At 43.4% G+C, this 24,539-nt stretch overlaps 1 protein-coding gene across 1 annotated transcript in view; it reads left to right on the plus strand.

Annotated features, from left to right (window-relative positions):
• FGD3 (FYVE, RhoGEF and PH domain containing 3) overlaps positions 1-24,539 on the plus strand; it is a 642,046-nt gene that overhangs the window by 497,753 nt on the left and 119,754 nt on the right. Inside the window, exons 7-9 of the mRNA XM_078661608.1 lie at positions 16,095-16,251; positions 17,808-17,946; positions 20,190-20,248. Of these exons, the coding sequence (XP_078517734.1) occupies positions 16,095-16,251; positions 17,808-17,946; positions 20,190-20,248 (355 nt within the window). The remainder of the gene's footprint in view (positions 1-16,094; positions 16,252-17,807; positions 17,947-20,189; positions 20,249-24,539) is intronic.

Genomic DNA, 24,539 nt, shown 5'->3' on the forward strand with positions numbered 1-24,539 from the left:
CTTTTCTCCTACGAATGTAACAGATGTCCTACTTGTTAGCGATTGACCCAGAAGCCCCAAAGCGTGCTCATGGGAAAATTTGCAAGTCATACGTTTCTCGCAGGACGTCCCCTCCTCCTTAGTAATTATTTATGTGGGTTGGCTGAGTGGACAATTCAAATGATTAAGCTTGGTTCAGGAAAGAAGTGAACCAAGAGGACAGACAGGTTCCACTGCTGACGCCATCCCCTGAGTTATCACCCCCTATGCCTGCGATTGATGCATACATCACCAGTTTTAAGGACTCGGGGGAAGCAAGGGTTCAAATTAAGGGATATTGCAGGGTAATCAGATGCTGGCCTCCAGCCGAGGAGAGTTACAAAAGGTAAAGGCTCGCAATTATAAATGGAGGCATGGATAACATAACATCCAGGGGCTGTATCACGGAAAGTGCCCTGGGGCACTTTGGCATTGCAGAAGGTGGCCGCTGACACTTGTGCAGCCCCTTCTATAATACTGATTGTGCTGGCACACATTCAAATGGAGGCATCACTATACCTGGGCGCAGAGGCAAACAGGCCCATAGGAGGCACACTGTATGTGAGGTCCCTGGGGCAGCCCTCTTGAGAGTTTGAAGGGGGTCCCATGACCCCCCTACCTGACATCCCCTTACAGTCCGGTATGGTCAGCCTGCTGTGTGCTCTCTAGTTCACTGAATGCTGTGCCCCCAGTGTAGAACAAATGTGTTGCTGCCATAAGGGCAGGGCATTCATCAGAATAGGGCACACTGTCCTTGTCTGCGCCTGCCTCACCTGTGTAAAGGACCTATAGTCATGTATGTGCGCGGCATAACTGACAGTACCCTGTATAGCATGGCTTACCATCATGGGGTTTTCTCTGCAATTTGACAGGTGTGTGTGTGTTAGTTACTGTGATTGTCAGTAGGTAGTTTCATGGCCCCGGGGGATACCACCTCCCCACGGCGGCCCTTCTAAGCCAATAATGGGTCCGGGGACCCCCACCCCTCACCGGCTCCTGAATTCCCGCTCCCGCTAAGCCATGGCAAACTCTCCTCTGCTTCGAGCATGTAAAATGCTCTTACTTACTTGATGCAGAACAGAATTGCTTTTAGACAGAGGGAGCTGCCTGTTCTGCAGCTCCCTCTGTCCAAAAGCCTTGAGGCTCTCCCGCAGTCCCCTTCAAAGTGTCTGGGTGCCCTGGGTGTGACTGGGGCACCCAGACCTGTGGCCAGACCCTGGGGGATGGAGTCCCCGGGCTTCAATATGCCCAGGAGGGGGGCTGCGCGGTACCCTCTCATTCTTTTTAATTAAAAAAATTAGTTTTTTTAAAGTGCAGGCCCCGATGGGATTGGGTCCCTGACGCTGAAGTGACCCAGGAGGGGGGCTGCTCGATCCCCGTACCTTAAATGTTTTTCAAATGTAAAAAGAAGAAAGGCCAGGCCCCGGGGTGATGAGATCCCCGGGACTGAAATCGGCGTGGGGAAGGGGGACTGCGTAGCCCTCCCACCCCATTTCATAAAGGACTGGCCCCGGGGCAAGGGGTTACCAGGGTCTAGATTGACCCATGGAAGGGGGGCTCTGTAGCCCCCTTCGCTAAAAAAATTGTAGTTATTTTGTTTAGAAAAGTCCAGCAACTCGTCGAAGACCCCAGTCCCCTTTCTCCACCACTCTGCAAACATGCCTCCTGGTGCGCTGCTGGTTGAGGGGTAAAGTTCTCTTGGCTCTAGAGGGTCCTTGGGCGGCCAAAAAACCCTCCTGTTACCTCCAGCAAGTCCCACACAGGGGAATTGCTGAGAGGTCTTTGGAGGCCACGCACCCTTTCTCCACCACTCTGCAAACGCTCCTTCTGACGCACTACAGATTGGGAAGTGAATTCCACTTGATTCCTGAGGGCCTTCGGACCAAAGTGGAATTCTTCCCCCAACCAGTAGTTCGCCAGGAGGTGTGTTTGCAGTGTGGTGGAGAAAGGGTGCGTGGCCACCTAAAACCTCTCTGCAAATTCACTGGGTGGGAGTTACTGGAGGTAGCAGGAGGGGTTGTTAGACCCCAAGGGCCCTCAATAGCAAAGGGGACTTCCACCCCCTACTAGCAGTGCACCAGGAGGCACGTAAGCAGAGTGGCGGAGAAAGGGATGTGTCCTCCAACTATCTCTCAACAGTCCTGTTATGTGGGACTTACAGGAGGGGTAGTTGACCCCCAAGACATCCTTGGGGGCCAACTACCCCTCCTGTTACCTCCAGTAAGACCCACACAGCGGGATTGCTAAGAGTTCTTCAGAGGCAGCGCCCCCTTTCCCCAACACTCTCAGTAGCGGCTCCTGGAGGAAGAGCTGCGGGGCGGCGGGCCGGGGAGGAGCAGGGTGAAGGATAGTAAACTACGACATATGGCCGAACAGAGGCAAGTAAACAAATAAATAAATAAAACTAATTTGGTTGCGCGCGCTGCATCGCATTTGGCAATGCAGCGCGCGCAATGAAAGTCATTTTATTTATTTATTTTTTTACTGACCTCTGTTTGGCCATATGCCGTCGTTTACTACCCCCCACCCTGCTCCACCCGCACACCGCCCCGCAGCACTCCCTCCAGGAGCTGCTACTGAACACTCTGCAAACGTGCCTCCTGGTGCACTACTGGTTGGGGAATACAGTCCAATTTACTCCTTAGGGGACCTTGGGGACCAAAAGCCCTCCTGGTACCGCCTGTAAGTCCCACACAGCTGGATTACTGAGAGCTATTCAGAGGCCCAGCCCCTTTTCTCCACCCATCTGCAAATGCGAATACTACTTATAAAACCATAAAAATTCACAGAAAAAAACAAAGGTTACAGGGACGATATAGTTAGAAATTAGCATTTAAAAAAACCTTAGAAATTCGCTGAAAAAAACAAAGGTAAGAAGGACATTATAGTTAGGAATTGGCATTTAAAAAACCTTAAAAATTCAGTGAAAGAAACAAAGGTTACAGGGATGATATAGTTAGGCTCAGATTTCACTCATACAAAACCTGTGAAATTCAGAAGTTATAGTTAGTGAGCTAACTATAACTCGTGCCCCCGCAATGCACTGCTTATGTTATGGTCCCACATATTAGATCACTCATGACATGGTCAGTGATATCACTGATGACATCTCAAATGACATCACTGATTACATCATCCAGTAACTGTGAGTGTTTTAAAAAAGTTTGAGTTTTAAACATAACTACCAAGGTGTATTGGTGACTCAGTGGGTGCATGAGTACCTGTATGGATGATTCAGTGGGTGCATAACTGAATGTATAAGTGAGTGCTTATGTGTCTCAGTGAATGTATGGGTGAGTGAGGAGAACATGTGGTAATTATTTCCTGATTTATTTGTGCAATTCAGCAAATCACTACTGAGTTGGTTTTTTATAAAACATTGGTTTCCCTACCCTCAAATCAGATTGCTACTAGGACTTGGGAGACTGTATATGTGAAGAGATTGCAGCCTGCCTGCAGAAGGACTGACCAAGAATGACTTCTGCTTGCCCTTGGATCCCTGTCTTTCAAAAGTTATTACCCTGGTAATTGAAGCAGCCCTCTTGTTGACACATAAGGAGAAGAAGATCTAGAATCTCTTTTGTTGGAACTGCCTTGTGGCTTTGGCCCTGTCTGGAAGTGGAACGGAAGCCTTCTTTTGAACATGAACACATGGTCTGTTGTTGATGGAGCAGACCTTGAACATGTTCAGTCATTGGAAGCACCAGAACTGAAGATAAGGACTTTTGATATGTGTTAAAGGTTTGGACCTAACATTGCTTTCATGTCTAGAGGACTTGATGGTGTTATGGCTACATAACAAAGAAGCAGCTAAGCTATGTAAGGCAACATTTTCTTGCTCACCCACATGCAGTTATTTTTGGTGCAAAAAATGGCCTCTGGTTTTCGTTCACAATGAGGCCTGCATTGTGGATCCTGGCCTAGCTGCCAATTATAGTTTTGTCTAGCTGATGAAGTCTGACCTCCAGAAAAGTGTCTAAGTACAAGGTAGCCTAAGAGTGAGAAAAAGGCCCACAGTCCCTGCAGCGGTTGGGGCTTGTGTATGTGTGCATGTGTGTGTGGGGGGGAGGGGGGAGGGGACTTGCTCTGTTTCTGGTACTGCTTGCTTTGTTTGCATGGCCTTTCACTTCTCCTTGAATTGTGAGGGTTTTCGTTGTTCCCTGGCTTGGGTGTTGCCCTTTATCCCCCCCCCCTTGCTTTTTGGGGGTTATATTGGTCTGTACTTCCTGCTGGGCTAAGCTTGTTGCTTGGAGGTTTGGGCCCAGGGTTCATCTCTGGCATATCAAGGTTATCTGGTTTCCCTAGTTTTTGGGTGTATATGGTGGCTGTCCATGATTGATATGAGGGATTGGTGGGTTGGCCCCATGGCTATCCTGGTCAGAGGTACCCGTTGCCATGGAGTGGCGCCATGTTGGGTTATCGAGTTGTTTTCTTTGGCTAATGCTGCTATTAAGTCCTGCTCCCCTTAAGCCTTGCTTGCCATGGCTGCCCATAGTGCTAATGTGTCAGCTTCACTGGAGTGCCCTTTAAGTTCACTTTTTTGCTCTTTGTTCTGCTTCTTGGCACTGGGCTGGTGGTGTCTGCATGGCTTTGACCTATAGTCAGGGTTATTGTCTGCTTGACTCCTGCTGTGCCTCACTTGGCAGCTCTCATTTGGTGTTTTTACTGGGGAGGGAGGCATACAGCACTATGTGCTCCTGCATGTGTCTGCCTCTGTAGTTCTGCGTTGCTACATGCATTGCTGTCTTTGGCTGGTCTCTCCTTGGCTCTGTCAGTTACCACCAGGCGCGCAACACCCATTGGGCTCACGGGGCTTCAGCCCCCCCCGTCGTATGTGTCAGCCCGGGCTGACACAGCTTCCTTCGCGGCTGGCGGCGTCTAATTGCAGCCGCACCCGAAGTCTTCACAGGTCTGTTAAAGACCATTTAAATGTAAATGAGGCTTCCTAGAGAGTGAGAGACAGAGAACCCGAAAGAGTGACACAGGGAACGCTGTGATAGAGAGACACCGGGAACCAGGGGCGTAACACAGGCCCCTGCAGCCCCCGCAGTGCGTGGGGGCCCAGAGCTGCAGGGAGCCCCCTCAGCACAGTAATGAGGCCGGAGAGCTCTAGATGAAATCTGGAGCGGGGGCCTCACTATAGTTGATGTAATCAAACCGAAGAGAAAACTACAGCGAGCACAATATACATGTGTCCAAGTATTTAAGAAAATACTTCCATTTATTAAGAAAAACGCAAATGCCACCATGCTCATGCAACTAGCATTTCCTATCTGCCATTCTGCCTAGCATTCCCCCGTCACCGAAACTATGGTAAATGAGTGTTAAAATATTCACTCTTGGAAGCTAGCTCTCAGGATCAAACTAAATCAATAGAATGGTGTTTGCCACAGCAAAACAAAACACCTCTGTGTTCGGCAAAATATTTAAGCATTGGTAAAGCCAATACATCTGGCTAAAGGCTTCACTGGCATTGCCTCTTTATTGCCGAGTTTGTGCTGTGTTTTAGTGGCTTCATTGGTGAATCTGACAATGTACAAAATGTTGAATGGGTGTGTACATGAATGGATAAATGAGTGTTTCAATGAATGGATACTTGATAGGTAAGTGAATGAATGCATGTATGGGTATTTGAATGGGCAATTGCTTGAAAGAATAGTAAAATAAAATGTAAAATGGATGAATGTGTGATGGCAAGGATAGGTGCAGAGAGGTTAAACTAATCAATGGCAGAAGTGATAATGTTATTAAAATGCTAGGGATTGCCAACATTATGCCAGTGCAAGCATTAAACCAAGCATAGGCACTATTATACCAACAATGTCCACAATATATAAAGAATAACCTCAAATATGCCATTTCAGTCATCTCATAGGAGTGAGGAGTATCATGCCATGGGGGTCAAAGCTTTTCCAAAGAATTGCAGCCCTAAGGCTATAGCCAGCATTGGGCAAAGGTAAAGTTAGGCTTTTGGTCTAAGTTTTGAACAAAAGGCTAACTTTACTACTTTTTGGTATTCACAAATATAAGTTATGAGTAGTCCCTTTATGATTGAGGAGTTTCCGCACCCAGGTGGACCTCTGCCCCAAGTGCGGAGATTCCACTCCGAATGCAGCGATTCTGCTATGAGTGTGGAAACTCTGCAGTCGTAAAGATTTTACTCGCAACTTATGTTGTGCACACTGAAAAGTACTAAAGTTGGACTTTTGATCAAAACTTAGACCAAAAGTCTAACTTTGCCTTTGTGAATTGGGCCCGTTGTGTTTGAGGTGGTTATGAACATATCAGTAGACAGAGGTAGACAGGAGCAGGCAGGGGCTGTCAGGAGAAGGCAGGGGAAGGCAGGAGCAGGCAGGGGCAGACAGGGGCAGGTAGGAGCAGGCAGGAGCAGGCAGGGGCAGGCAGGGTCTGACAGGAGCAGGCAGGGGCCGACAGGAGCAGGCATGATCTTACAAGGTCAGACACGACCAGGCAGACAGAGGCTGGGACAGACGGGAGTAGGCAGGACCTGACAGGAGGATGCAGGGGCAGACAGGAGCAGGCAGTGTCTGACTGGAGCAGGCAGGGGCAGACAGGAGCAGTCAGGATCTGACAGGAGAAGTGAGGATCTGACAGGAGCAGTCAGGGGCAAGCAAGGTCTCACAGGAGCAGGCAGGGGCAGACAGTAGCAGGCAGGGCCTAACAAGAGCAGGCAGGGTCTAACAAGAGAAGGCGGCACTGGCAGGGTCTGACAGGAGCAGGCGGGCAGGAAGGAGCAGGCGGGGTAGGCAGGGTCTGACAGGAGCAGGCAGGGCAGGCAGGAGCAAAGAAGAGCAGTCAGGATCTGACAGGAGGAGGCAGGGACAGGCAGGAGGAGGCAGGGGTAGACAGGTGTAGTCAGGATCTGACAGGAGCAGACAGGCGCAGCTTGTTCCACACAGGAGACAGTTATCCAGCCAAGGGCTTCACACTGTCCGCAGGGCTGACATTTGGGTGCCGCCGTCTGCCTCCAGTGATAGATCTAACTCCTTTGCAGGGGGCTGTGGAGCTTTCCAGGAACTCTCAAGTATTTCCAGCAAAACTGCAAATCCAGTCGAGAAAGGTATAAATATTGCTTTCTCCTGCGAATGTTTGAAGATCTTGGAAAAGTAGTGTTTCAATTAACTGACCCAGAATGGTGAGAGAGAGATTGGACTGAAGTTAATAATATCCAGAGGGTGCAGCAAACCTTTTTCAGGAGGGTTTTCACTGCGGCATTTTTCCAGGCAGTGAGAAAGGTGCCTTGTCCTAAAGGAGGACTCAACAATTCCAACAAGGGGATCTTGAGAAGCAGAAACAGAGCTCCTTTAGCTTCTCCGGGCAGAATCTGACTGGGGTCTTGTGGGCGCAGCCTGCAAGGGTGGCAGCAAGGTTGGTTGCATCAACATGTGCACAGGAGGTGCAGTATCAAGGTTGGTTGCAGCAACAGGTGCAAAGGAGGTACAGGTGGTACGATCTTAAAGAAAGATTGTTGGGTGTAGGCATTATTTCAGTCAGAATCTTTTCACATATTTCTTTAATCTTAAAAAGAAAGTGCCCATTTGGTGGGGGGCGCTGATGCACTTGGAAAGGGGGGCAGAGACACCGTTTGGTGGGGTGCTGATGCACTTGGAGAGGGGGGCAGAGACACCGTTTGGTGGGGTGCTGATGCACTTGGAGAGAGGGGGGGCTGAGGCAATTGAGAATAGCGGAGAGCGTACTGTGATTTGTCGGGAACCACACTGACAGACCGGTGGTGGCGGGGGTGGTCCATGCCGCGGACACCGATGGATGCAGCAGCAGCTACAGACAAACACAACAGCGACGAGCGCGGCCCTCACCTGATCCCTCGGGCATCCTCCGGGCACCTCCTCACAGCCGGCTCGCCATCTCACCCACGGCGCTCCAGTGGCCGAGGGATGAAAGTCAGTAGCAGAAAAAGAAATAAGAGGCAGGGGTCCATGTGGCTGACATTGAAGAGCGATGGGGAGGTGAGGGGTCTTACACTGCAGAAACCTGAGCCCGGGGACCCATTAAATGTGGCCTGGTAGAGGCAGGGCAGAGGACCTGAGACTAGTGGGGCATGGGTTCGGGGGTCTGTGGCCTCGGAGACAAATGTCCAAGAGACTGGGGCCAGGGAGACTGACATTAGTGAGACACTGTTTCAATGCTTCTGACACCTGACAGACAGATGCCCGCAATTTCATTATATTATCATTAACCATCTTCCAATGACCCGTACTTCAGATATGTTTTAAAAATAAATAATGTGTCAGTGATTGTGTAAGTACTTAATTGTCTGTATAACTAGAAATGTCTCAAGTTATTGTTTTAAACATATCTGATGCAGACCTCATTGGGACATTGCTGATGTTCATGCATGACGAGTTCTCCAGGATGGCTTCTGTGGTATTGCTGAGGCATCATGATAGGCCTGGGTCAAGGGAGTCTGTCACACTAGTAAGATAGAGGTACAAGGGGTCTGACGTCTGAAAGACCGATGTCCAAGAACCAGGGTAGACCTAGGCCAAAGGAATTTGTCACACTAGTGAGATAGGGGCTCAAGGAGTCTGACATCTGAGAGACAGATGTCCAAGAACCAGGGTAGATCTGTGCCGAGGGAGTCTGCCACTGGTGAGACATGCATTCAGGCAGATGTCCAAGTTGTCTGCCTGAGATGGAGAGACATAAGTCTTGTGACACTATGGCTGTGGTTCCCAATCTGTGTGCCCCGGCGCCCTAATGCGCCATGAAAACTAGCCAAGGGCGCCACGGACAGATTCTCGCACAGTTTGGGAATCACAAATAAATAGTATGTTTTTCACTTACGTGCATCTAAATTGAACACTGCTCCGTGTGGTCAGGCCTGCAGTGGTTGCCCTGGGCAATGAGAGGGCAGTGTAACCTTACTTTCAAGGCGTCTACTATCAGATCAGGAGGGAGGCGAGGATGTTTCAATGTCTTTGCTTTCATGCTGTCCGGTGCTGTTTGTCTCCTTTTTTCTGTCCTAATCTAGAGGGTTTTTGCCCGGAATTGCAGTATAGCTCAGCCCAGACTCTCCTGGGGTCTTTCAAAATTTTAAAGCTGCTGCTGAGGCCTTAGCCAGAGATACGTGGTAAGAGAAAGTATCTCTTTGCAAGGAGGGACATGTATTATTTATACACTTATTTGGAAAAAGGTGGGGGTGGGGGTGAGGGTGGGGAGCAAGGGATATGAAACAGTGCGACTTACAGTATACATAAAACATGCTCCAGTCTCAGTAAGATCATTCAGAGGGTTGAGAGTCTGCTGTAATCATATGCGAGCAACAGACCTGCAGGTCACAAGTGCAAATGCCAGTAGTAGCCTTTTGGGTTAACAGGGCAGTAGCGAACAACACAATATAATATTTGTTTTTTCACTGCTTTTTTTATCACAAATATTTACAATTTAGGGAGCATACAAACACAGAAGTTTGTCCACAATTGCATGATTTTTGACCTGATAGAAACCAGGGTTAACATCCATGTGTCCAAATTCCAAGGCTGCTTTAGGATTTATTTATTTTTAGGTGAAAAAAGCTGCTTATTCACTTTAGAAAATAAGTTTCAGGTATATGCCTTTACAGTCTGACATATTATTGTAAGTAAACAATTTGTTATCACGCCTTCGCTTTAGCTCCCTATTGTGCCTTTCTTATTCTCTTTCCTGAATAGAGAACCCAGGAGCCTAGCAAACAGAATCACCTGTGATCATCAAATCAAATGAGATAATATTGAAATTGCAGGAAAACCACGTGCATTGCCAGTGCTCAATCAAATGTTTTTTGTTTGCCTTTTCTGTTTGCCAAAAATTGCTGCAGACTTACTCCAAACCTTGATTGTGCTTGAATGTGTCTAGATCATGTTCGTTTTAATTCTTTTATTCCATTGTCCACGTTTTACACATTATATTGAAAAGGAAATTGGAATAAACAGCAGAGAACAGTGATCACTATTAATAGTATCATCCAATATATATTTGTTTGCAAAAGTGAATATTTAGTTCCGCAGCTATGGCATATTTTGTTTCTCACAACGTGTTGGTAATTCATTTGTGAATTCCTCACCTGCTGTCTTTTTCAGAATTTGTAAATGGCTAAGAAACATGGCATGCTCTGATTTGAGGTGAATAAACCTTGTTGGGGTTTTGTCTGATGAAGCTCACAGTGTGTCAAACAGTCTGCAGTGCACACGCCAATGTGTTTCAGGCATGGACACTGACGTGCATTTACAGTTCACTTCTCCGAGAACACTATTTCTCTCCAATTAGTCCAATCAGTTGTTGATACAGCATGGGGCTCTGCAGTGGCCAGGATATGATTACATCTATGTTTTAGAATACCTTCAGCTTTATCCCAATTATTTTTAGGGAAAAACATGAAAGTACTCCAGAGAATGGGCTTACATTCACCACCCGCCACAAAAGGTACCATAATGGGGAGCCGCGGCCAACAGTCAATAGGTAAAGGGAGCCGTAGATTGGAAAAGTTTGGGAACCACTGCACTATGGCATGGGCCCAGGCAGGCGGGCAACGCCCATTGGCCTCAAAGGGCTTCAGCCCCCCGTCGTGTGTGGTAGCCCGGGATGAGACACTTCCCGGGGCCTGCTCACAGCTGCACCCGAGCACTTCACAAGTCTTTAAAAGACCTTGTGCATGTTAATGGGGCTTTGTTGTTGTTTCACCCCTTCTAAGAGCCCCTGCAGCTCGACTCTGCCGAGTGCCTAAAGATTCAGCCCCGCCGAAATTTTTTCTTAGCCCCCCCCGAAATTTGACTCTAGTTGCGCCTCTGGTTGCCACACTCCTTGTTTGGCTCTATCTGGGCCTGTGGAGTGTGCTGTCAGCTTGGCAGGGTTGTAGGGTGCTGCTGCATCTTGGCGGTATTTAGTCAGTCACTCTTCTAGGTGACTTGTCTCTGTCCATGGAGCATTCCTACTGTCTGGCATGATGGGCTTTGGGTGTTGACTTTGACATTCTTCCTTCTAGCTTTCCTTAAAGTGGTGGTTTGGTTGATCTAGGCTTAATCAGCTGGGCTCCTCCTCCGGTGTGGGTTTGATTTGGAGGAAGGGAGGGAGAATTTGCTTTGTTTTTGATCGGTCACGTGGTAAGAAAGGGTAATCGGGTTAATAAAGATCACAGTAAGAAAGCAGCACATTTTAACTTTTCAAGGTTCTGCTTTGTGCACAATGTGACTGAATATGTTTATTCATGCAATTGCTCATACGTTTGACCGCCTATTGAATTACCATTTACTCAACAAACACGGAGGCCAAATACTACAAGTTAACCGAAGGCTGTCTCTGATTTAGATTGCATTGCCGACCTGATGAGGGGGCTTGGCGTCTGTCCTTTTAGGCATTGTGAAAACATGCATAAGGCCACATGCCGATTTTTTTTTTTTTAATCCCTTTGCCAGCAAAGGCTGTCTGGGCTATTATTCATCTATCATTGGCATAATCATTAGAACTGGCTGTGCAATGGTTAATTCTAATGTATTGTGTATTGCAGGTATGTGCCACAAAAAACAGAAAACTAAACGTAGCTGTCATATGCTTGCACTGCAAGTTATAAATATTTAAAATTGATGCTTCCATGTGGCAGTTTCAGGAGTGATATTTTTATATAATACATTTTTAAGTTGTTCCATGCATATCATTTTGATTGTTGGATTTATTAGTATTATTATTGTGAAGGAGACAAGAATAAATGCAACCTAACCAAGCCCTCTAATCATAGGCAGCAATAGTGTTACGTATACACTTATAAATCTAACTGGACACCCAAATGTAATGGCAAAATAAATAGCTGGTGTTGACAATTAATATACAAATAATTACATTAAAAAAAAACACTTTTTAAAGCAGCTTTGTCACTGAAGAGAAAAGACCTATGGTCAAGCGGATGTGGGCAATGTGCACTGATATTATGCAGTCCCTCAAAGTGAAAGGATCTTGTAGGTGAAAGTATAGTAGATACATATGTAGGATCTGTGAGGATTGCAAGCTCGTGTGAATGCACACCTTTGAAGTGGGGAATGAATAAATCGGACTAGGAGATTTAACTCTCTCTGTGCTGATGACGGAACCTCTCCGTCATCAGCTGCGGTGGCGCTGTGCTAATGACGGAGCGGTTCCGCCATGGCCCGCCCGACGCGCCTGCGCAGCGCTGATTTCGCGCCTGCGCAGCGCGTTCTATTAAGCGGGCGGGCCATGACGGAACCGCTCCGTCATGAGCACAGCCCAACCGCGGCTGGTGACTGAGTGGTTCCGTCACCAGCATGGGCCCGCCGCGCGGCCCCCCGCCCCCTTAGCGCTGCGGCGGAATAGCCGCCGCAGCGATGTGGTTAAGGATCTTCATGGGCAGACATTCAACAACCTGTAGGAAGTAGCGAGAATGAAGAAACCTTATAGAGAAAGGAGGTGTGATAACTGCTCACTTGGCGGTATTGTATTTGTTGACAAAAGTTTGCACTGGAGAAATCGAGTGGAATTAATTTACTAGCAGACTAAGAATGTGAATGACGAGATGAAGGTAAACGCCCTAAAAAGAAATCCGTGAGAAAACTTACAGGAACACGTGGAGAAAAGTGAAATGTATGCCTAGAACTGGAAAACTTTACAATTTGAAGAAACGAAAATAGACGAGAGAAATATAAGGGTTTTAGAAGAAAGAATGGGGAGGCACATAGAATCTGGGTTGAATGCTAGATTCATCTGATCATATAAGTATACGAATATTTATTTATTTACAATACTGATTTTGCAGCTAAATGTTTTGTGAATTTATATTTTGCGTACGTCTGCCATCTAGTGGCTAGATGCTGAACCGGTCTAAAAACAGCATACATTGTCAGTGCTTTGGGTAAATTGTATTTCATGTATTCGAATTTGTATCTCTTTCCCGACCATTGCGAGCCCAAGAGCAAACTGCTGATTCATGGTTGGCAGGCGTTGCACCCAGAACTTGAAAGAAAAAAATCACAGAAGGTGGTTTAGAGGAAAATACTATCTGCCATAAACGTTCTGGTTCTACTTAGCCACATTTAAGACTTGCTATTGAGATAGGTATTGCTGTTTCCTCAGACTATTGTTTTTTCTTAAAATGAAAACATAATATACATACTTAGGTCCTTTTTGGCCAAATTACATTATTCTGTTAAAATGGCATTTTAAATTCTGCTTTCACCCCCATACCCTACAACTTTGGCTAATGGGTCAGCCCGTTTTACCAATTGACTCCCTTAATTTTGAGTGACTGCAGAAACCTTGTGCACATTGCTCATATCCACTAAAAAATAAAAAATGTGTTCGACAGTGACACAGGTGCATCGAAGTGTGTTTTTTTCTCTTCTTTTTTTTTTTAGTATATTAACCTTGAATGCCAACTATTTATTATACCTGCATTTGGATTCCCATTTAGATGGTCATTTATTTTTCGTTTCATTTTTAAAGTTACAAAGTGTTTAAGTAACATTGTAGCTGCCTGTGTTAGGAGGGCTTTGTTATGTAGTGATTTATTTGTGTCTTCTCCATAAATCATAACAAAATGCATGGCACACCTGAAAGATTATTTTTTTAAAACATATCAACTGAACCTGCCACGTCAGTGAATGTTTGTTTTATAAATGTAAAATGCTACCTCATTTAATTGTTATTATTTGTCTTTTTTGCGATATCTGCTTGTAACAAAAAGACAAAAAGATTGAGCTATCGCACAGTTTGTAAAGACCTGTCTATTGAATTTGCCAATGCTTGTGGGTAATTGAAATGCCATTAAGTTAAGACTTTTATGACTTGGTGTCACTCAGTCCAGTTTAAAGATTGTGCAGGAAATTGCACTTTTGGAAAGTGAAACAAGTTGCCAACACTGCACAATTATTTGCACATTAGTTCAAGGCACAATGAACAAAACAATTGCCCTTGCAAAACCGCTTTTTCAGTTCGATTTGAACCAACTTTTTCAAATATATTCAAAAATAGTTTTTCATTTTTTGTTGTCTTTTTGTAAGTGTGAGTTGTGTATATGATGGAGGTGGTTTGCAGAATGTATCAAGTAAGACAGGTTTTGTTTTTGTTTTTCAGAATTTATCGGTTCTGAGGAGAATCCCCAAAATGTGGGAGATTCGAAACGTGTAGACTATTGCTTTGCTTAAGCCAATCTGAATATATTCAGTTGTGAAATTGAGGATTAAGTTTTATTGGGCAGATGGCCTTGATGTATAAATAATGTCTTGTTGTGTATATAAGATTTAATTAAAAGTGTGTTCACTGGAAAAAGGGTTGTGTTAAGTTACCCCAGGGTGGGCACTTTTGTTTGTATGTTTTGTGCTTACACGGATGGATGTGAGGATTAGTGTAATAAATGTATGAGTCTTCCACGGTATATATGTTGTGAATATAGGTTACATCTTAGAGAGTGAATGTGTAGTTCAATTCAAAATAGGGCTAAAAAAAAAGAGAATTGATAGTGGTTTTGTATATTTGTATCTGTGATTTTGAATAGTTCTTACAAAAAGTGTTTTGAATATATTTGAAAAAGTTGATGATTAAAATCGAACTGAAAAAGTGGTTTTTCAAGGGCAACTGTTTTGTTCATTGTGCCTTGAACTAATGTGCAAATAATTGTGCAGTGTTGGCAACTTGTTTTGTTTATTGATATTGTGGCGTGGCTTCACTGAGCTTTAGCCAAACCCTTGTTGTTTTCTTCACTTTTAGAACATGGACATTTCTCTTTACTGCTCTGTGTGCTTGTAGCCTGTCTCCAATATACATCTGGGTGGGTGACAGCTACACTTTGTGTATTTCCACTAGGCAGCCACAAACACAGGAAGGGTAGGTGTGACAGAGAACTCATCGGCATTCTGATAGCTCTTCCTATGCAGGAGGGGGGGGGGAGCTGACTCTTACACCGGAATAGACAGTGTCCTGTTTCCCACACAAAGGGCCGACTTCCCCTTACTGATAGTCTAGAGCCCGGTCAGGGCTGGTATGCACTTCAAATACCCTTCTTTGAAGTCATCCCCACTTCAACAGCAAAACTGGATACAAGTACTGGGGCTCTGACCCTACCAAGATAGTACACTACTGGACATGTGAAGAACTCTGCCTGGAGTAAAGACTGCCATGCTACAAGGATTACCACCCTGCCTGACTGCTGCTCTGGAAGAACTCCTTTCTGCTTTTCTGTGCTATTCTGCTGCCTGCTGATCTCTGTCCTATTGAGAACCAGGACTGGACCCATCTCATTTTAACCCAGAGGGACTCCAAGGGCTTGCTGGTTTGCCCCCTGTTCTAAGGTCTCTGGGCCATCAAGACTTCATTTAACTCTGCAACAGCAACCTGGACTCTGCCATCTGTGAGCCTTGCCAGGCCAAGTGGTGCAAATCCAGTCCTGGGCCCTTGAAAGGTGATTTCTGCTGTCTAGAACCATCAAAATCAACGCAGTGACAACTTTGCCCTTCGACACTGATGCAGGTGCCGATCGACTACATTGCTTTGACAGACTGCGCAGCTCTAAGCCCATGCAGTGCCTGCATCATAAAGGGATTTGGTGACGAAGCCTCTATCGTCTGCGCTGATAGGAACTGAGTCATCAAGCCTTCAAAGTCTATGCCCGCCCTCAATCGTGGTTGGTCTGAACTCTGGATTTACCCCGGTCCAGCTCGACAGCAAGTAACCCCTAAACACTATTTGACTCTAAGCACTAGATTTTGATTTCATCTTTAATAACTCTGGTTCTACTTATTGTGTTTTTATCGTTTTGGTCTTGTTTTACTCATAAAAATATAATCTATTTTTCTAACCCGGTGATTAGTATTTTTGTGGTGATTTCATTGTGTTACTCTGTGTGTGTGTGTGTGTGTGTGTGTGTGTGTGTATGTGTTGCACAAATTCTTTGCAGGTTATCGTTTAGTGGATATCTAGCTTACCCTGATTAGAGTGTTGGTTTCTGCTTGAACAGGATGCATGCCTCTGCCAACCAAAGACCTCAGTTCTAACATGTGGCTTTAAAAATTTGTGTTGCATTTTTCATTCACCGTTTCATGCTTTTCATCCCAAAGGAATACAAATCCCCGCATAGGAGATATCCTTCAGAAACTTGCCCCATTTTTGAAGATGTACGGCGAGTATGTGAAGAACTTTGACAGAGCCATGGACATGGTCAACACATGGATGCAGAGGTCCTCACCATTTAAGGATGTCATTCAGAATATCCAGGTACTCTATTCTGTAATAGATGTTGTTCAGCTCCACCCAAAGCATCTTCCTTGAATGTGAGTTCTCAGCATTAGTCCTACTATGAGGCATAACTTCTGCTGTACTGGTAAGTTTGGGCATAGATGAATTATGCATAAAATGGTGCATCTATGCCGGCTTATATCTTTACATATTCTTTAAACACAGTGAACGAAAATCCTTATGTTCTTTAAAATACTAATTTAGCTAAATATTTCTTGGATATTTTCATGCTGAAAAGCGAAAGAAAGGATTACGAAATTCAAAGACTTCCCTAAATTGCTGTACATAGAGGTCTTTGTATGTTGGCTCTTTCTTGACTTGTTCTAGCATTAAAAAATCCAAAAAAGGATTTGTTTAAAGCAATAGATAACAGCTTGACAATAAAATGAGGATTAATATTGCAGCTCTTCTGGAAAGAAGGGATATGAGTTGTGCCTAACATCTGCTGCTATTAGCCTTTCTCTGTAAAAGAAAATGAGAAATCGTAATGAAAAGTGTTTAATAACCATATGTTTAATTTTTTATGCAGCATAAATGGATCAATAGCAACTTGATTGGCCAAACCACATATTACTTTCCCGGTCGCGTCATCAAGCTATACTTTCACTATTTAACAGCTTCTACTCTGCTAGTTAATTTCAACTATTCTCCACTGTTCCCTGTCTTACATTAGTCAAATATTAACGGTTGGCCCTGTTCCATTCATGTCTGTATTAATTGCAATCTGCAATTTAGCCATTGTGCTTGTATAGGCATCTGCTTTACACTCAACGCTCTGGGCATATCATTGTATATTCTCATGATATCCAGCCTTCTTTAGGCTTATAATTGAGAACATTTTGAACTTCAGTATGTGTTTGCTGATTTTCTTAAAAGGTATGAAACCTAGTATGCTCTGCTCAGGTTTGTCGTCTAATTTATGTTTGACAAAGCCATTGGTGTGTCTACACACTATATTCTAATTTAGGGACATACAGCATTCACACAATAAGTGCACACAGATTGTTCATGTTCCAGGCATGTAGAAACTGGGCACCTTTAATACCCAGACTAATTGAAATCATTATTGTATTATTTATTTATTTAATCATAATGTTTCACATTCTTTGCTGTATTTACTGCTGAAACATATATGTTTCTCATTGATGAAATAATCATCACAGGTAGAAACAGCAAATTAAAGTAACGTTTTTTGTGTATCTTACGGCATGATGTGAAATTTTAAGTTGTACAAAAATTACCTATTATCAAAGCATTCTGAGATTTTTTTTAAAGGTGATTGCAATGCCTGAATGTCATCTCCCGTATAGTGGTTTAGAAAATGATTACAGATTAAGTTGCTTTGGTATATCACTTATGCCTACATCCATGTAGGTGAGATCTTTCGGAGCAGAGCTTCAATCCCTAACACCTTGCCACTGTCAGGTCTCTGTTCACCACCTTCCAATTTTAATAAATTACTAAATGCGGTGGAATTGTTGAATGAGTACGTTCCCAAAACTACAAAAATAACCAGTAGTTTTTTCTCCATACAGAAGGATGACGTGTGTGGGAACCTGACATTACAGCATCATATGCTTGAGCCTGTGCAAAGAATTCCCCGCTATGAAATGCTGCTGAAAGACTACGTAAAGAAACTTCCAGAGGTTTCTCCAGACAGGAAAGATTCTTTAAGTACGTTTTCTTGCCGCGTGATTTTTTGTTAATTTTAACTTTTTCTTGATAGGAAACACTCTTCAAACAATGCATCTTTGTATCATGGTCTATAAAGTGCACATTTCAACCAATTCAATAAATAGCAAAGTTCATTTGGGGTCATCAAAAATGTGTTTTTTGTTTACTTCGATAAACCAGACCTTAAACAGTCAAATAAAAAAAAATAACAGTGATGATTGTATTGACATGCATGGTCAGCTCAAGTAGAAGTAAAGAAAACTTACAGGAAATGCTCTTATTGTAACTCAGGGCACTAAAGTCCAGTATAGAGAGACGTCTGATGGAACGTAAGTTCTGACAAAAAAAAAGTATGCAATATGGCTAATGTGGTTTAATTATGCATTTCCTGTTTAATTAGTAATGCATTCTGTAGTGACTACTCTGAGTCTGGGAAGTAGAGAGACACTATCTTTATTGACTGTACATCTGTACAGCTCCCAGAAGAATGACAAACACCAACTGTACATTCAGATGGCAACATTCCAGGACATGGGGAGCTACATCACAATAGCTGCATTCAATAAAGAGATTACCTTACTACACCTACTTAACATACATCTCCTCCAGTTTAATTGAACAAAGAAATGCAGTAAATTGGACTTTTACTCTTTCCCTCTCCTTTGTCTGAACAATGTCCCAGTCCACGTGACTCCATCAGAGAATGAATATTGGCAGTGGTGACTCCTCCGCCATGGTGGAGGAGTTTCGCCCCACTACTTTCAAGCAGTTTGAGAAGAGGAAAATAACATGATAATAACTTTCAGTTATTATCATGTTATGTTTCCTTTGTGGGTGGGTGGGGCAGCTCTGCTCACAGAGCAGAGCAGGGGCGGAGTGGTTTGACCACTCGTGTGCAATGACTGTTTGGTCGGCCCTCTCGGGCTGCCCAAAGCAGTCATGCGCACTTCCCTGTTCTCCATGCAGGCTGCATTACAGCCTGTGTGGAGAACATGCCCAACTCTACAGCACCAGGCTGAGTGGCGTGTCAAGGCACTCAGACTAACCACAATGCTGCAAGAGCACAGAAGACGCGGGCCCCCACCCTCCCGCGAGCCATGCCGTCTGCCCCGGAATATTGGTCTTGGCTTTGTGGCCTCATGTAGCCCTAGGTTATCCTAAGGAAATGTGCTGCTTGTAAAGGTGGTGTGTCATCTTTTTTGATGTTAGCAGAAAGGCAAGAGCGAGGAGCCACCGCTCTCCCAAAGTGCATTAGTTGGGGAAAGGAGAGACAGAGAAAAAAAATGTTTTTGTATACATGGAGAGAACTTTAACATAAATGATTTCTTCAGACAGTTTGCTAGGAGGAAAGCATCTGAACAGGTATCGTAGAAGGCCTACCAGTATAGCCAGTTAATAAATGTAGGTGAGGGACCTACCCTGAGTAGCTTTCCAGCAGACCGAAATGGAGATCAGATTTATTAGCTGAATGTCTGGCCCTCACACTGAAAAAATATTTCTGCCTTGAACTTGAGATACATGTGTGGGATAACTCCAAGCCAATTCCTTCATCTGCTAAATTTCTATAGAGTTGCTTATACAGAGCTTCCAGGGGAAAATAGTAGACCAAATATTGGGTGTAGTGCTTGCTGCCATGTGAAAAGATATACTACAAAAGTATATTTTACAAAAACACAGACCAAATAGTGAAAAAAATAGACTGTCAACATCTTGCCATTACATAAATACTTCCAGACACACCAATGTAATTGCTATATCCAGCCAAATCCCTTTTCACATATGTTATGGATGGGTTTCTTTATTTTCTAACAAATATCCTGGTATATTTGTGGGCAATTATCTAGTGGTGGTATTAGACATATTTACATTTTTCGAGGGAGGCATTTATGTACATCCAAGGCTTTGGCAGTATGAGTCTTGCAAAAGTTGTTTTTCCAGTATGTTATCACTTACTACCATTTCCTCGGACACAACATGATAAAACAGACTCAACAACATAGAGAACAGATGCACAGAGGGGCAATTTCAGTTGCAATATATTGCATTCAACTTGTACTTTAGTGATGATATAGCTACATCAACGTACAATCCACTTGAGTAGTGGGAAGGTTTACAATGTTTAAAGAAAGGTACGCAGGGGTCCACAAATTAATTATTTAAGTGCCATTGGCAGTCTCGATTAATTTACAATAAGTGTGTGTGTTTTTGGGTTACACATGTTTAGTTTGTGATTTGTTTTTCAGAATCATTGGAGTTAATTTCTACTGCAGCAAACCATTCAAATGCAGCCATAAGAAAGATGGTTAGTGTAATTTATGTAATTGTTAAACTTGTACGTTTTGGGGAAAATGTATTCTATTTGAAACTGTTTATTAGAGCAACTGTGGCACAAATATTGTACAGCAAATAGTATATTGTATATTACAGATGGTAGCATTAAGCAAGATGTATGATCTACGATAGTACAATAAGACAGTACAATTAAATCAATGGTCATCTGAGTCAACAGGGAGCGTGTTCTAATTATCCTTCTGGGTACAGGGCTGGTGGGACTAAAGCTTCCTTAAGGATGAGGCAGATCGCCAATGCTAATGTGTAAGTTTTCCAAAATGCGATAGGTTTGATGATCAGAGTTAGCGCAATCTAGTAATGTGGTGCATATGGGGAGAATTATCTGAACTGAGATGATACACAGTATAATTTGGACCCAAAAGCAGAAGGGTGGTCACTGATAAATGTACTTGGATGGTAAGTACAAGGTGAAGGGTTAGAGTGGTATTACTGGTTGCACTTTAGTAATAGTTTTAACAATTTCAAGTAGGCCCGCGGTACATTCAGAGTCAGTGTTTTTGACTTGGACAAGAGGCGGACAGTAAAATGCCATATATAGTAGAGAGGGGGAATGGTAAGAATTTCATGAATGGGCTGAAATAATGAGTATGGGTGACCTAGAATTAGACTTTTGCTTTAGTTCAGCAAAGTACATTATTCAAAGTGGAGTAATGCAGATTGTATAAGGGTTTCATGTTTTAAATGAAATCAATTTTGAGGGTATGCACATGAAAAGCACAAGTTACTTGAGCTCTCTGCTACAGCCCAAACTATCCAAACTATAGAAAATATTTAAACCAACTTTGGAGTGAACACAGGATTTGTGTGAATCTATTCAGTGCTTTCTGGGATATTTGCAATTCAAGCATTGTCAATTCAGCTTGAAGCCTTACATTGTTTGTGGTCTCTAAAATTAAGTATTTGAACCAGTTTACACAGAGAGGAAATGGTCTAAATTGATTGGCTTGAGACCCACCACCATCTTTATAATAATTGTGATCACTTGAAGTTCAAAGAAAAAAGAAATGATTCAGAAACCTGATACTCTGAACTGAATGCCTTTTTACATCGATCACTATCAATTTTAGTTGACAAATCACTGAACTAGTTAACAAACATTTTAAAAATGAACTCTACAAATTAGACTTTCCAAAAAAAGCAAAATAATTGAAAAGATGCACGCTAAGGAATGTTATAGTAGAGATTTCAAAAGGAACACTAAAAAACAATGAAACTAATCATGTGTGTCACAGGCACCATAATTCAGTCTCTGCCCAGTTCCAGTACTTTTAGCATTTTCTTTATTTCTCAAACAAAATGCCCCATAGAATACATTTTTGGGAGATGGGATAAAATAAATAAATTTTCAGCCTTACATCTGCATTTCATGTCTGTGAGTATCTCGACGTTCTATGGCTTAAAATCCTCAAATGCCACTGTCCCACACAAACAAAGCAACACTGTTGCTCTTTGTGACTTCACAAATACCATGCCAGAAAAGTAACAGGACATCATCCCTTACATCATGGCTGATGCACACTAAAGTACCTTACACACCGTTTTGCTGCAAGTGGAAGCTCAACATTTGGGTGGATGACAATCAGAGCAGGAATTATGTGTCTCTACCCTCAGCCAGAGAGGTGTTGGGGTAATGGATGTCAAATGCATTGATCTCCAAATCTTGGGATTGGCCATGAACCTAGCCGTGGTTGTGAAGTCTCCCTGCCACAGATTTTGTCTGTGTAGCAAAGGGAGAGTAATGGAGAGAGATCATCTTTTTTGAGCTTCTCAATTATTTCATGGGTCAGCACGACAGGGGAAGGTGGGGAGGGGAGGCTGTTGTCACCAGATTTTGTAATTACTAGAATGGTCCTGGTGTGTGTTGGCACCCATATACTACTTGGTTTGTGTACTATAGAAGTTAAATAGACAATTTAGCTTCTTTGTTTCCCACATCAAAATCTGCTCAGAAATAAGAAATGGCACTAAAAGAAAATTACTCGACTATTGTAACTGAACGTCACAAGTAGCTTATCTTACCACAAAAAAAATACCAGATAATGAAGAACTTTAATTAACTCCCCGATTCTCATGAGTTACATAAAATAATATAAGACTGATGTTGATGTTGCCAGTATTTGTGTCTTTATACTTCGAACACTATTCTTGTGTTTCTTGACTTTTCAAAGTATACCAATTTGATCTTCTATCTCTGAATCTCTCTATATCTAACAGCCACTTAATTTAGGCCTTACTTTTTTTTTTACAATATTCAACCTTTCCTTTCCCAATTTGAATCCTCAATTTGGAGATCTGCCTTTGACTCCTTTTTAAATCTCAGCTAGGCAGCGCTTACTTGTCTCTTAAAGGCATGTTGTATATACTTTGTGGGCTTCAGCCTTCCCATTGGCTTCCCATTTACTTGCTCCATTATCGCTCTCCTATTCTTTCTCCCCATTTGTCCGTGGCATGCATTTGTCATGCCTCTTCCTGTGTCTAGCCATGCCTAAGAGCAAGGACCAAGTACTATATCAATTTACTGATCACCATTTTAGCATCTGTTAAGAGCTACTTTTTTCTTTTGTGAAAAGTAATTCACACATTCGATCCTGTTCCCAACTCCGCTCCATTTTTGGAAACAGGCCTGTAAACCTTGTTCTTATCTCATCACATTTGCAGGCCATTCAAAGGCCGAGATCAAATGTCAGATGCTGTTGTCTGAGGGCATCTGTTTACTAAATGTCTTGGTGTTGCTTGTTTTCTTGTTTTTTCTACATCTATTACTATTACTCCTACAGTGCACACTATTCATTTCTGCTTTTATCTTCCTGCATCACTGTCTCCGTGGTGTTGGCCACCATCCTCTTACCCCTCCCTGCCAATTGTCATTGTTGTGTATATTCACATGTGCCCTCTCTGTGTTCCTCGATTGTCTGTTTTGTCTTCATGTTTCCTCTTCTGTCTCCACTTCTGTTTCATTTAGTGTGCATGCAGTGTCTGTCTTTTCAATCATCTTGTTCTCAAACCAAATCAGTGTTGCTGTTTCTGTATATGGAGGGTTGTGCAACACACTAGTTGTATTTTAGCACTTTGATGCCTCATTAGGTGTAGAAAGCGCTATATAAATACACTTACAGTATAATTTTGTTCAGTTCACCTCTGCCTCTATTTGCTGGTCTGGGATTGATGCCTTGGAAATAGGCATCTCTGATTGATCCTGTTATGCGATGGTAATTGCCTAGCATTAGGTTTGTAAATGGGCCTGGAATTCAGTTGGCACCTCAGGCAGTGGAGTCCTGTTTCCTTTTTTTTGTTTCAAGTCTGAGACACAATTGTGGAGTCCTTTCAGCCCCATAATTTTAAGCAGGTCACCATTTTACAGTTACCACTTAGAGAATCTTGTGTTAGAAAAACTTACCACCAAAATAAAAACAAAGGTCTAGCTGTCATTACCAGATGACTCAATTTTACCAGAGAGACCCACAGTTCTAGCCCCTTCTGTTAATTTCACATTGTAATGCATGTTGGGAATTGTAGTCTTTGTTCACTTCCTGGAGCCAAGTAGACAAAACCAGGACCAGATTACAATGGTTTATAAAGGGATACCCCAGTAATGTAATAACTGCGTCTCAGGAGACATGAATTATTTCTTATTGCTAGACTGTCACAGAGACCTGGTACAGAGAATCAAGCCTCAATGGCACATGCAGGGCTACATGTAAAATACTCCGAGAGTGTAGAACACGAAGGCAGCTTCAAATCACTGACGCTGAAGTGAAATGAGCACTCTTAACACTCATGCCTCTCAGCACCAAAAAGGGTGCGACTATGGCAGTCTTCACATTCAACGAATAAACCATAATATAGGGCAACTTCCCTACAAATGTGTAACCGTCAGTGCCCAGAGGGTAAGGAGATGACAGACTTCATACTAAATGTAAAAAAATTTAAATCCAGTATTTGTAAAGCGCGAACAGTTACCCGGAGGCATCCCGGCGCTGGGGGACGTCGGAAAGATTTAGCGAGCTATTGCCCAGAGTCACATGGCTGACCTGCCGCCGGTGCCGGGGATCAAACCGTGGGCCCCAGATTCCAACATCAGTCGCCCTGGCCGCGGTGCCACACCTCTTCCACTAAACATATGCATCATAAAATAATACAGCCTACATATTTTTCCACACCCAGACACCAAGCACATTTTTTTGACAATTGCCATTCTTGGTACCTCAGAGTTATATGATGACTGTTTAGCCTATGCGTGA

This window comes from Lissotriton helveticus, chromosome 9, assembly GCF_964261635.1.
Source record: "Lissotriton helveticus chromosome 9, aLisHel1.1, whole genome shotgun sequence".
NCBI lineage: Eukaryota > Metazoa > Chordata > Amphibia > Caudata > Salamandridae > Lissotriton > Lissotriton helveticus.